This window comes from Populus euphratica, unplaced genomic scaffold, assembly GCF_000495115.2.
Source record: "Populus euphratica unplaced genomic scaffold, PopEup_1.0 scaffold675.1, whole genome shotgun sequence".
Classification (NCBI taxonomy): Eukaryota; Viridiplantae; Streptophyta; class Magnoliopsida; order Malpighiales; family Salicaceae; genus Populus; species Populus euphratica.
This window is the reverse complement of record NW_011500546.1, coordinates 76412-90363: the sequence shown is the minus strand read 5'-3', so window position 1 is coordinate 90363 and position 13952 is coordinate 76412. Positions and strand designations below refer to the sequence as shown.

Here is a 13952-nt window from a genome sequence, read left to right as displayed (position 1 = left end):
TTAGAATGGCGTGGCGTTGTTGAGCAACCCTAGGAAGGAACACGCAAATGAGGAAGGGAGAGCCCTGAGCAATAACAGGGAAGAAAGTGACAGACGGGTGCTGTTTTGGCAAGGGCCTCCATCGCAATGAATATATTTTTTAAAGGGCATTTGAAATACAATGAAATAATAATGTTTTATTTTTTAAATATTAATTTTTGATATTAATCAAAATCATAAAAAGTCAAAAAAATTTAAATGTGTTCTTTTAAAAAAAAACAAAAAAGCACTATAAGGACACCTACAAAGAGCAGGCAGCTAGCAACGTAGGACGTCAACTACAAGTATCAATTCCATTCCCTGCGCCATAATAGCTTTGTGGGGTTCCCATTAATCAGAAGTCGGCCCCACAATTAATTAAAAAGCCAATGAAAGTGCTAAAAAGCCATGAAAGTACAAGGAGGAAAGGAACAACTCGAATAGATTCCAGAACCAGAGCATTAAAAACCAACGGAGAAGAGAGAAAGTGAAAATGTACAGAAACCAGAAAGCCTCCTCCTCTTCCTCCCCCCCCCACCCCCTCCTCCTCCTACTGTGCCCCAAAATCCCACAGGTGTATATTCGTGTCACTTGATGCTGCTGCCACGTGCCTCTCATCTGCAACGAGAGCGTTTACCTCGCCTATCCTCTCCCCGAAGCTATACAAATACTCTTGGTGACCAGGCTGCTCTATCTGCCATACCCTTATTACACCCCCCGCGCACGTTAGCACGTACCCACCATTCATGCACCCAAGCACTCCCCTTGGAGGCCTCACGGTGAAGCCACACATCTCCTCCGAGGTGTCAGCCCTGCGCACGCTAGCATTCCCCCGGCCATCTACAATCACATACGCCTCATTGCATACGTCGAAGGAACCCACCAAGATGCCTCTACGGTTAGTGTAGTCCTCCTCCCTTGGTACAGCCCCAAGATCCCCCAAATCAAAAATAACGAGTCTCGAACTCGTGCATGCCACGACCGATTCCTGACTCGTGATCCTGACTCGGCCCACAAACTCAGTCACCTCTGTCAACGTGTGCCAAGCCATCACAGCCTCTGGGTCAGTCAACGACCCGCCTTCAAAGAGAGATTCTTCGGTGTTACCATCCCAGACGCGAAAGGCCTGGCCTGGAAGCCCAGCGTATAGGCCCACCCACCATCGCCCACGGCCCGTGAAGTCCACTAACGCCCCGTCGTTCAACACCTGACCTAAGCGGGCCCTCCGTAGATTGGCATTGCTATTTAGCACTGCCACGTGGATATCACCATCTAACGTGGCAAACACCAAGCGTGTGGCCGTGATGACGATGCCCGACACCGCACGAGAGAACCTCCCCAGGCGGTCATGGTGTTCAGGGCGGAAAGTGCGTGCATGCAGGCGCGTGGTGAGATCAAAGAGGCGGACAGCACCGTCAGCAAAACCGCATGCAAGGTAGCGATCGGAGAGAGCGAGACAGCGGCATATTAGAGCATCAGGGTCGTTGGGGTCATCCACATCAGCTGGATCAAAGTGGAGAGCGAAATGGACAGCTCTTCCGGATAGGAAGTTTTGGGCCGTTTGGTGGCGGTAGATATACTCCTCTCGCCAAGTGTCATGGAGGAGGTTGGTGCGGCCCCAGATATCGCGAGTGAGACGATGCCAAAGAGGATCCGAACGCGAGACTGCTCGCCACGTTGAACACACCTGAAAGCAAAGTGGACACCATGTAAAGAATAAAAAGATAAATACAGAGACGACGGCTATGCATGCAGACGTAGCAGTTGCATCATGCAACAACAGAAGATAAATGAAATGAAACTTTCAGCCATAATTTTTTTTATTCCATCATTTGAACTCATGCGAAGCTAGCTAGAGCAAGTTGCTAGTTACGGCTCAGTGATTCAGCAGAAGCACCATGTTTAAGGCTTCGTTAGCTGGTGCGTAGGGTTTATACGGAACCACAGTAGAAGAAAACTAATTACTGTGCATAGAAGGAGATCTATGAGACGCCAATTGATTTTTATTTTTAAACTATTCCACATGAAAAGTAAATTTACAGAACACTGGGATGCCATTATATAATGGCCAGGCACCAGTGAAGGCAAGAATATGAAGATCACCATGGATGCAACAAAAACAAGGTGGTGATGCTTAAAGACCTGACCTCACAAAATTGACTAATAATTAATGCCTTAAAAAACCATAATATAAATGGGTTTCATTATATATATATATATATATATAAACAATGCATGGGTCATCTTAATAATAATAATATTGTGAAAAAACAAAGACCACCAACCAAGCTAAAGAGGCCGGTATTTTAAATGATTAAACAACTCCAAGAACCGATCCAGCAAAACTTGTCAGTGTCATCTACAAATGCTGATCACATAGAGTGTGGGAAAACGTCAGTATGCCGAGGCACTCGAAAGCATGCGCATTAAGCTTTAAATTGTGATAAGGCTTGAAGCTGGTGCCCAATTCATACATGCCGATGCCAGACAGGAAATAGCAGGCGAGAGAGACTAGGGACTAGAGAGCAGTAGTAGAGGGTGTTAGAGAAAAGAGAAAGAGATGTTATTTTAATGGGTTCCATGGGTCAGAACCAGTCAGAGCTCTCATGTAAAGTTTCTTTTCAAAGCAGAACAGACTTGTCTTCTAGCCTAGACATGCTGTGGTAAACCACATCAACAGTATCCTAATACTATCAGGAGAAAGCGACCCCTCTCTCTCTTTATTGTTATTATAAACTTTAACTTTTTATTATAATTACTCTTATTCATTCATCCTCTATGCCATACAGGATAAGGTACAGCAAAGTACATTGGCGAAATCTAAATACAATCGGGCAGGGAGAGACAAAATCTTCGGGTCAAAGAACCATTAGTTTTGGTTGAGCAGGGAGGGGAATTACTTTGAGAACACTGAAGGACATACGCTAGCAGAGAGTTTACACCACCACAAACGCTACACAGAAATGAATCAAACATGGGAGGTTTCAAGACATAATTCAAAATAAGAAGAAGAAAAGCCACCGCATGCCAAAAGACACACACACATACACATGTGTGTGTGTGTCAGAATGAGTTTTTTATTACAAGGATAAAAGATGGAGTTTAGATTTACAGTTAAAAAGGATTATAACTCAACGCGTGCTTTCCCATCTCTCTCTCTCTCTCTCTTTCATTACCAAGAAAGAGTTGGCCAAAGGCCTGTCTCGTTAAAAGAAGCGAATCCATATCTTCTCCGACTACCTTTTTCTTCGATTGTCCCCCTAACTTCTACTTCCCACATACCCTACAGCATATCGATGCTCGTCCCCCCTTTCAATCAATGAATTCTAACTTCCTCCCTTGTTTTAAGATTTAAATAATTTACTCCTTCGAGTTTTGATAATAATTAATTAATTCTTTGACTATTCTTACTGGTTATTGGCAGTTATGATAGTAGATCCATTAATTAGAATCTTTCCAAGGTACAAGCTTTACAAGCCCGTTTGAGTTTGGATCATACACATTTTACAACAGATTTGGTTTTATAAACTCACTAGAACAATCCCTCAAGGTCTCTAGGACTTGGAATTTACACAAAGCTAAAGCCATTGAACAAGTGTTTTTCATGAAAGGTTCAGAATTCAACGAAGAGATACGAAATTTACTGTGCTAAAACTAGAGGAATGAAAAAAAGGAAAGAAGACAGTGATAGAAATGAAAATGGAGGTAGTAAAAACACAGAATATATCAAGGAATAAAAGTAGAGTCACCGACTGACTGCCTCTGGCTTGAGCGAAGAGAAGACCCTATCTCCGAAGTGGCATCAATTTATGAAACCAGGCACCGGCATTGGGCTCCATGTACTTTTGGCCTTGCACATGCTGACTATTGACTGATCCCACAAGACTGGTCAATTTCTGAGATATCCTTCTTAATTGCCAAAACAGAAGCCCACAGTGTTTGATATAAAAATAGTAAAACAATCACTTCATAGCTCCTATCCATCTAAATCATCCCATCCCCGAGCTACATTGGACCATGTAATGATGAGAACTTTCTCAAAGCTCTTTGCTATTAATGGAGACTGCTGCTCCTCGTATAAAAACCCAGATTGTGGTTTTGTTTGATTGAGAAATTCAGTTTGAACAAAACCCTAGAATGTTTGATTCACTGTCATAAACAAGTCAATCCCCCAAATTTGGCTTTACCTAAAAACCAAGCGGGGATGGTTGTTTCCACAGCAAAAAGAAAATGTTGCTCCTGAAAAATTCAATCTGGGCAGAAGTCTAAAAGTATTAGCCGAGTTAAAAGTAGGTTTCAAACGTCTCTATCCACATTTTAGAATTAGAAAAGTATCTCAATGGATCTTTTAGCAAGGTAAGAAAGTTGAGTCAAAAAGGCAAGGGATTATAGAGCTAAAATAAAATCATGCCAGGAAAGGGAAAGAGAAATTCAAAACCAAAAGAGTCCTTTTCCGCAAGATATGAAACGGGGTCCAAAAATGGATATATTCTTTAGAAACATTCAAAAGATGAAGCAACTAAAAATTTCCAAGATGAAACTGCTACATCCAAAAGGGACATAAATTTAGTTAGAAATGGACCCATTAAAAAGCAGTTCCTTCCAAAGGTATGGTTTCTTCTTGGATGCTTGCATACATCCAACCCAAGCTGCTGTTACCCTGTGTCAGCATTTCTTCAGTTTCCATTGAAATAAAAACAGAAGAGTCTCAGAATCTATATTTGTATACAAAACAAATGGAGTTCATAACATCATTTTAGCTCCCTGACAGATTCCAGACAGTGCTTTGACTAGACCAAGTTTTTGTCCATTTCTGGTACCATATCCACCGGATGGTGATAAGCGACTCTATTCTATTGCGCCTACCTCTCAGCCTACCGGCTGCTAACTGATTAGCATAATTACCTCTCAAAACAGCTACCACATCTCAACAAGACAAACCCACTGATGCCACAGACAAAATGGCCTCCACTTCTTATGCATACACAGAGTAAGATTAAAACCATCGTGAGTCTCAAGAGAATACATTTACCTGAAATACATTGGCAAGTGCCTGAGCCGCGACCAGCCGGCCGACAAGGCGAGAAGCATCAATGGCGACTTGGGCAGCAAGAGCTTCCAGAAAAGGCTCAGGCCAAACCTCGTTAATGGCTCTTGGACGTGACCTTGATGGCCCTTCGTACTCACCGGCTCTTCTTGCACCGTAATTACCACCACCGCTGCCATTGCCATTGCCACTGCTGGATGATGAGGAGGAGGAAGACATTAATTAATAAACAATATATAAGGAGCGAAGCTATGAAAAAAGGAAAATATGGGCTACAAAGAAACAAGGACAAAAAGGTCTAGATAAAGACGCAATGTGAGGGTCCCAAGGGAGACTCCTCCACCACTCTCTATATATATTTGCGATTTAGAGTCTTTCCATGTATATACGCGTATATTGATACGTTATACATGTAGTTTATACACGCCTTTGATATTGTGGTCAGTTTGACACGAATTCTGTAGCATTTCTTTCTTTTCTCGAGAGGCTGTGGTGTTCTTGGAGGTTTCCCAGCCCTGCAAAGACGGCGGGGAGATATAGTTAGGTTCAGTTTCAGGTTCATGTGAGAAACTGCTGGTTTTTCTATTTAGCCAAGGTGTGCTCAGGTGCTTTTGTACACGTACCACTCTTTGGACCAACTTTCTTTTGTACTCTCTTGTCCATTTCCAAGTGAAAACTTTATCGATGAGCTTGCTTTAGTTTTTATTCTTTTTATAGTCAAGAATTTTCAAATATAGTACATGAACACTAACGGGAAATACAGAGGTAGCTTAGTAAAATTTTGTTTCCGCGGGGGCATCTCCCATCATCTCTAGTTCACTCACCTGAACCTGCTCTCACTACAAGCTCACTGGAAGCTCCCTGCATCTACAGTTTCGCTGAGAAATCTTACCACATTACCATTCTTAATGTTCTTTAGAAAATCAACATTTTAAAACAAATATATATGAAATGGACAGCACAGAGAAGAGTGAAAAGGAAACGGAGAGAAAACAAAGAAAGAAATCACCAATATCATAAAAAAAAAATTAAAAAAAAATCCCACAGACAAATCCAACGATTCCAGAGATAGCCAATAATAATGAATGAATGACTCGAGTGTGTCTTCCTTGTACCCTGTGTAGATTTTTACGGTATACTTGAAAAAAGAGAGAGAAAGAAAGAGGGCTCGGGTGTTTGTTTCTTAAGAAAAGGAGGAGAGATCAGCTTTAATTTTTCTTTAAATCGCTAATGAAAACTCCTTCTGACATTTGATATGTCAGCCATGTTTGTGGAAATGCTAATATAATTTTTTATTATATCATGCTTTCATCCGAAATTATTGGCAGAAATTCTCCATCATATTTTCTTTCGGTAAATCAATGATAAAATATTTATCCATGCTTTTGGTTAAAAATGATGACAGGAAGTCAAAGCAGGGAAGGGGAATGGAGAATAAAAAATGTTTTTTTTTAGCGGGGAAACGGATATCAATGACGAGGCCATCTTTGAATATAGATTTCAAATTACAAATTAATAAAGTTTTTCCTGCCCGTGGTAACGGGTCAGGTATATTTAAAAGTAGGGGATGTTTTTTAAATTATTTTTTATTTTTTAAAAATTATTTTTAAAATTAATATATCAAAATAATTTAAAATATATAAAAAATTAATTTTTCATAATAAAATATAATTTACAGCGCATCCCCAAAAATTAATGTCGAAAACATATATCATCATCAGTCTTTCCCAGCCAATTACCAACTACCAAGCATGCATGAGAATTGACTGGGATGGAATGCTATGAGCCTTTTTATTTATTTATTTGGTATTGTTGTTTTTTTAATTAAAGGTTTATTAAAATAATATCTTTATTATTTTTAATATTATCACATTAAAATTATATAAAAAAAGGTAAAAAACAATTTAATAAATGCTTTAGCAAGCACTCATTTCATCTTTTGTACTAATTAATTCTTTGGGAACAAATGAGGTTCGGTTCATCATATGAGCATTGATAGTGATAAGAGATAGATCTACATGGATTTGGGGAGTATTTGGAAAGTGATTTTTTATTAAAATATTTTTAAGAAATGAATTACATTGATTATAAATGAAAAATAATTTGGGAATTAGATTGTGATATTCGGTTTTGCAAGGAGAAATATCTAGAAAATAATATTTTTTATTTTTTAAAATAATAGAAATTGAAAGGTTTTTCCTAAGTGTAAAGGAGGAAAACACTACTTTCCCCTTGTGAAATGAGTTTTATGCTTTTCTTTGAGTTGAAAACACTTCATGCAATTTATTTTTTATATGGTTATTAAATAATTAATTTTTGATAAAAGTAAATAAATGGGTCTTTTTTATTTTTTATAGGATTATCAAAAATAATATTAATTTAAAAAAAAATATTTGAAACGCTAAAATAAAAGGATTTTTAGAGTAAAAGAAGAAGGCTACAATAAAGTATATAATGTAGAGATTTTTATTTTTATTTTTATTTAGATGAAAGAAACCATCTTTATTGCAGTGCTCATATATATATGGACATGTAATTCCACTGCCTGTTAAACCAGGCACAAGCTGGGTACTTCGAGTGTGCAGGACACAGCAAAAAAGCACTTGAGGTGGCATGAAGAAATGACCAAATCCAAAGCATATGATTTGTGATGATAAAAAGGTTGAGTTTTCTCCAAACCGTGATAAAAACTAGAAAATCAAGCGTGAACTTGCTGTCCCTCATGTCTGTGCCCCAGAGGCCACAGCATATGATTTGTGATGATTATTAGCTATGTACAATTTGTTCTATAGAATCTATGAAAAGGCAACTCGGGCAGTGAATTGCAGTAATGATTTGCCTGTGTGGTGGCCAGGCAAGCCGATGGAGCCCTTGGAACGCGAGGCTCGTCACTTCAAGGTACTTGCGAGCACAGCCATGGGCTCCTCAAACTATAACAGCACAGTGCAGAGAGAGAGAGAGAGAGAGAGAGAGAGAGCAGATCATGCTTCATAGCATTAGCAGCGCAATGGAACCATACTGCTGCAAAAAGGATTGTCCCAAATTCGAAAAGTGCGGGAGAGGAGCGATTATTTTCAGTTCAGATTAATTTTTATTTATAAAAAATAATTAAATTAAAAAATTAAAATTAAAATTTGTTAAAACTAACTAGTTTTTCTTTGGTTTTTAATGCTTAAAACTGAAAAAACCTACATGCTTTTCTGAGTTTTTTTTGGCTTTATAATGGATTTTATGATATGCTTTTAATAGATTTTTGATGAGTTTATAATTAATGTTAATGTTGTCTAATTTTCTTTAAAGATTTCAAAATATATTTAATTTTTTTAGCATTAAATATTCATTTATATTAAATTGTTATTATCAATCCTGTGTTTATTAAGTTTTTTGTCATTAAATATTTATTTATATTAAATTATTAATGTCAATTTTATGTTCAATATATTTCTTACCTTCCTAATATCTTTATGCTTCTGAAAAGTTGAAAAGTTTAAATAGCACACAGTCATACATCAATAAGTTAAAATCTTAAATAGTACACAGTCATACATCAATAAGTTAAAATCTAAATTACAAGTCATTAATTTTAAAGAACTTAAAGAAAGAACAACAAATAACATTATCATAAAGCACTCCAAATCAAAAAAATAAATCTTTATTTGCACAAAACTTAAAGAAAAAACAACAAATAACATTATCATAAAACACTCCAAGTCAAAAAAATAAATCTTTATTTGCACATTATTTCAATAGAAAAAACTCTTCAAGAACATTATACTTTGATTCCTGAAATTCATAATCTAGATTTATAACATGATAAATTAAATTAGAAGATATAAAAATAAAAAATATTATTTTTATCATACATTTTCAATAAATGCATCACAATTTATGAACTAATTATCATTTATTGCTAGATGTAACTTTCCATCAAATTCTACAAAATAAAAAATTAAACATGTTAGAATAAAAATATACTAATTAATAAATCATAAAATAAAATGTGTAAATTTTTAAAAAAACATTACTTGATTCAAGGTTTTCGCAGGTTTCAAAATCATTTATCAAGATTCTATTATCAGTTGGAATTGAACCATGATGCAACTAATTTTGACAACAAATAAGTGCTTGAACTGTTGCTGGAGATAAAGAATTTCAAAATTGATCGAGTATACGACCGCCTGTGCTAAAGGCTGATTCAGAATCCACCGTGAATATAGAAATAGCCAGAATATGTTGTGTAACTTTCAAAAATATCTTATATTTTGAAGCATTAATCTTTCACTGACCCAAATATATTTAATTTATCATCATTAGAATCCTCACAACCATCAACCAAATACCTCTCAACCTCATTTCTATTTTGTACACTATCTTCATCTTGTAAGTGCCTTTTAAATCGAGTTAAAGTGTTAACATCTACCTCCATGTCATCAATAGCATCATTAATATTTTGTTTATGCTTATTATCATCCACTACTTCATCGACTTTCAAATAAAACTTATACAAGCTCACCAAATTGTCTTTCACTTTTTTGTTAGCAATTGTGCTTTGTCATAATTATATAACTCACCAAAAAAAATCTCACATGTTTCAACTTAAGATGTGGATCCAAAACATTTTCACATGTTTCAACTTAAGAAGTGGATCCAAAACATTAACCACATACAATAAAATTTTTTGATTTGGTTCACAACTTCAATACTTCTTAAACTTACTCATCATATTTATCGTCATTCCACTCAAAAGATTATCTCTAGTTTTACAAAATTGTAACAAGTTTGCATGTATGTAAATCAATTCATTGAAGAAAGAATTTGATGTAACATGCAATGAGCCATAAAATTTCAATGTAACCATGTAAAAGATCCTTAAAAACTTCAATAAAGTTCTAGCATTTTCTTAATCCTCCAAACTAGGTGGCCTTGTGTTTTTTTTTTTCCCCTTTGAATCAACTTCCAAAAACAAACATCTTTTCAACAGCTACTAATATAACATAAGTTGAATTCCATCAAGCTGCAACATCCAAACACAATGATTTCTTACACTCTATATACAACTTTTTTGCACACTTCTTAAATATAAGTAGCCTAGAAGGTGAAGATTTCACAAACCTAATTGCATTTTAAATCTTAACAATCAAAACATTAATCTTTTTCAAACTATCACACACAATAAGGTTTACAATGTATGCACAACATCTAACATGCAAATGTTTATTTGATAATATATTAGTTGGTCAATCTTTCATCACATTCTTTAAATATTAAATGGTAACACTATTAAAGCTTGCATTGTCTGCCATAATAATTAAAAGTTTATCAATTCTCTAATCTAACAAACAATTCTTAGTAACTTGACCAATTGTCTCACCTACATCATTGGAAACTTGATAAAAGTCCAGATTTTTTTTTTATATAAATTCCACTCGTTATCAATTCAATGAGCCGTTAAGGACATATAGTTAATGTTTTGAATTAATGTTCATGTATATATTGTTAAGCATAATTGTTAACCCTTAAGAGCTTTTTTCAATCATTCCTTCTCTTCAACGTAAAGTTTTAAATAATCTCTCATAACAGTGAAACAAGAAGGAATGTCAAATCTAGGCTGCAAGGTCCTAGAAAATAATCCAAATCTCTTACCCTCCATAAAATTAAAAGCTAACTCATCAATTATAACCATTTTTACTAGTGCTTGTTTGCATTCATTATAATCATAACCTATTGCCTTAAGAGTTCCGACACTTCAATCTCCTAATTTACCCCCTACTTTATTAGGTTTTAATACTAAATTTTTTACTTCTTATCAAACACAAAAGGAAACTTTTTGTATACTTTTAAATGACTCCACATATTACTTGTCCCATTAATGATAGTATGACATTCATAATCCTTTCTATAATAATTACATTTAGTTATAGGGGTTGTAGGATCAGCATCAAGTTTTGTAAAATGATCTTGAATTTGTGACTTTTTTATCATTAACATTTCTTTTCCTTGATGTAAGGACTTGAAGTTGTTTACATTGATTATTCATAGCGGATCCTACAGTAGTTAATGTTGGATTAATGTTTGAAGCTGGGGCATTGGTTGATGTTTAGGCAGTGCCCATGGATGAAACATTTTGATTTTGAAGGTTTTTTATTTGTAATTACTAAATGCAAACATGTCAATATTTATTGATGTTGAAATATGCAATATATATCAATGATGCAACAACCAACAACTATGGATAAAAGAACCCAAAAAATAGCAAGAACTTAATAGATTTAATATAAATGAATATTCAATGGCCATCCTAAAAAATTAAACCAAATTGAAATTAAATTGCACTATAAAATCAAAATTAAATTGAAATTAAACTGCACAAACCAGAAAAAGTAATAGACAGTTAACTGGACTTGAAAAAAAAGATTTAAAAACACATTTAAAACTTAAAAATAAACACATTACAGTCAACTGGTTAAAAAACTAATAAAGGTGATGAGTAAGTGAGTGAAGTGTGAAGTCAACTGCCTATTATCTATTTATTAATTAGGGGTTAGTTTTGATTATTGTTAGAAAAATCAATAACAATAAATGAAATGTATCTTTTTTAAGAAAAAAAATGTAATCTCCTTTTTTACTAAATGAATAATCTTAATTTTTGGCTCGTTTAAAACTTAAAAACAAACACATTACAAACACATTTAATCTGAAAAAATGATTAATTATTGAATTCTATAATTAAATTCTATATTTTTTAACATGAAATAAAGAACTTAAATGAAGCAGTACATTTGATCTGAAAAAATGATTAATTATTGAATTCAACAAACTCTAACTATTATATAGCCTTATAACTTCCTAGGTTGAAGCAAGATTATTGCTCATATTTACTATAACGAAAACATGATAATTGACATAAGGCAAGACCGGGGTCGAACCACAAAGAGGTTAATTGAGAATCACATGGAAGTTAACTATATAACAACAACAACAATAACAACAACAACAACAAAACAATAACAACAATAAAAAATTAAAGAGGACTTTGAAATGTAAGATTAATATGAGTATTAAACAATGATAAAAACAAATGTCAAGGTTAGAGGATCCACTAATAGTATTTCAAACAAGTATAATATAAACTCTTTTTATGACTTAACTGGAAACCACATATAAAAAAGACTTCAATCAGATGATTTGTCATTAATAGCTCATTATAAATTTTAACATGATCATATTGATTATTTTGATCATATTAATTATTTTATTTAAGTAACACCAAACTTTTAAATATTGTTAAAAATTTATAATGCTAACTTATGTTAATAACAAATCAAGTTCCTTTCATAGTATAGGTGTAGGTTATATCATACGGTTAGGCTATGAAAATGCCAAGCATTTGCTGTACCAAATGTTATACAACACAAATATAGACTAACCATTTAATAAGTAAGGTATTAAGAATTTATAATATTATTATTGTTGTTGTATTATTGTCGTTTATAATTTGTACAATTCACCTCCCTGTGGTTCGACCCCGGTCTTGCCGGGTTATTTATTACTTCGACACTCCTGCACTTGGGAGAAGACATCAATCTTTTAGTCGTGTCACTTATCCTAACACCATTAGCGTAACCTTTTCATATTGACATAGTAAATTTAGCTAAATATAATGAAGAAGAGAAAATAAGAACATAAATAAGATATAAGTTCACTAAGTAAAGGAAAGGAAATGAAAAGTATAAATAAGAGATTAATGAAAGCAAAACTCAAGCATTACAAAAATATAAAGAAAAAGAGTAAGAACATGATTTTAATCTAAAAACCAAAATGCCTAAATGTATTTTAAATGCCTCATTTTATAGGAAAAGATTTGAAACTATTGATTTGATGACTAATTATTGAGTGAATGACCACCTCTTAACTTGACAATAATCCTTATCTTCTTATCTGCAAAAAACATCATTGTTAACATCAGAATTTGAATAGATGGTCTTATAAAAGTTTTAGAAAATTATCTTAGCTTTCCAACCAAAAACGAATTGGTACATTTGGACTTCTAGAACTTGAGATACACACTGAACACTAAATAGTATCTAGGCTATAAAACAGATTCAGACTTTTCTTTTGAAGCTAAGATTTGAACTTCCAAACGGCAGAATTGAGTCTGGACTCTTTATGAATGGTTTAGGCATATGTCTTAGCTTTCTATCCATCTAAATCAAACTAAAATCCAAGATCTACAGCTCTAGATATGACTTAATGACTAAACAGTATTCTAGTTTAAATTGAACCAACATATCTTTTTTAAGTTGAGCCCACTTTTTGCCTTTTTAATTTTAGTAGTTAAACTTATCAATGACCTGCATATAAGATGAACATTTATTATAAATTAAAGGTATCTTATATTATTAGACATGTTATTATAAAACATGCTTTAGTTAAGGAATTATTGATACTTCAAGTGCAAAATAATGATATAAAACTTTAATAAAAATGCACTTTTAAGTACTAATCACACCCCCTAACCAGCTTATTACTAGTCCTTAGTAATCAAAGCGTTAAAATAGAAAAAACAATTTGCAAGTTCCACTAAGCAAGACATTCATCATTCAACTTCAATTAACCTATCAAAATAAACAAACTCTTATTAAATTTATATATCTGCTTCATACTTCTTAAACAAGATATTAATAAACCTTTCTTTTATGCTCAATATATCAACACATAGTTATGGGGTTTTACTTGAAAGAAAACAAAATTTTGTTCTAATATTTAAGGTTAACTTCTTTAAATTGGGATTATTATATTTCTTTTCTTTTCTATTTTTCTTTTTTTAATATATATACATATAACTTAAAACACAATGCTTCTTTAACCCATGTAACAAGCACTAAGT

At 33.9% G+C, this 13952-nt stretch overlaps 1 protein-coding gene across 2 annotated transcripts; it reads right to left on the bottom strand.

Annotated features, from left to right (window-relative positions):
• Positions 1-567: 567 nt before the first annotated feature.
• SAP (Transducin/WD40 repeat-like superfamily protein) lies at positions 568-5379 on the bottom strand. Of its 2 annotated transcripts, XR_840320.1 has the most exons (3): positions 1916-2008; positions 1861-1883; positions 1622-1705 (listed from the first exon to the last, which is right to left on the bottom strand). XR_840320.1 is itself a non-coding variant. In XM_011012163.1 (2 exons), exons 1-2 carry the CDS (start codon positions 5282-5284, stop codon positions 569-571), a joined length of 1371 nt encoding a protein of 456 aa, XP_011010465.1. In that variant the 5' UTR covers positions 5285-5379; the 3' UTR covers position 568. The 2 variants fall into 2 exon arrangements, 1 of the variants encoding a protein (XP_011010465.1); XM_011012163.1 differs by lacking the exons at positions 1861-1883; positions 1916-2008 and adding an exon at positions 5051-5379 and having other exon boundaries at positions 568-1705.
• Between the last annotated feature and the right edge of the window lie 8573 nt (positions 5380-13952).

What these genes read in the sequence shown, in the direction of transcription:
- SAP (XM_011012163.1), bottom strand. Translation starts at nt 5,284, where the DNA reads ATGTCTTCCTCCTCCTCATCATCCAGCAGTGGCAATGGCAATGGCAGC. An exon ending in CACTTGCCAATGTATTTCAG is followed by an intron (nt 1,706 to 5,050) that starts GTAAATGTATTC and finishes CTTTGCTTTCAG; the next exon opens with GTGTGTTCAACGTGGCGAGC.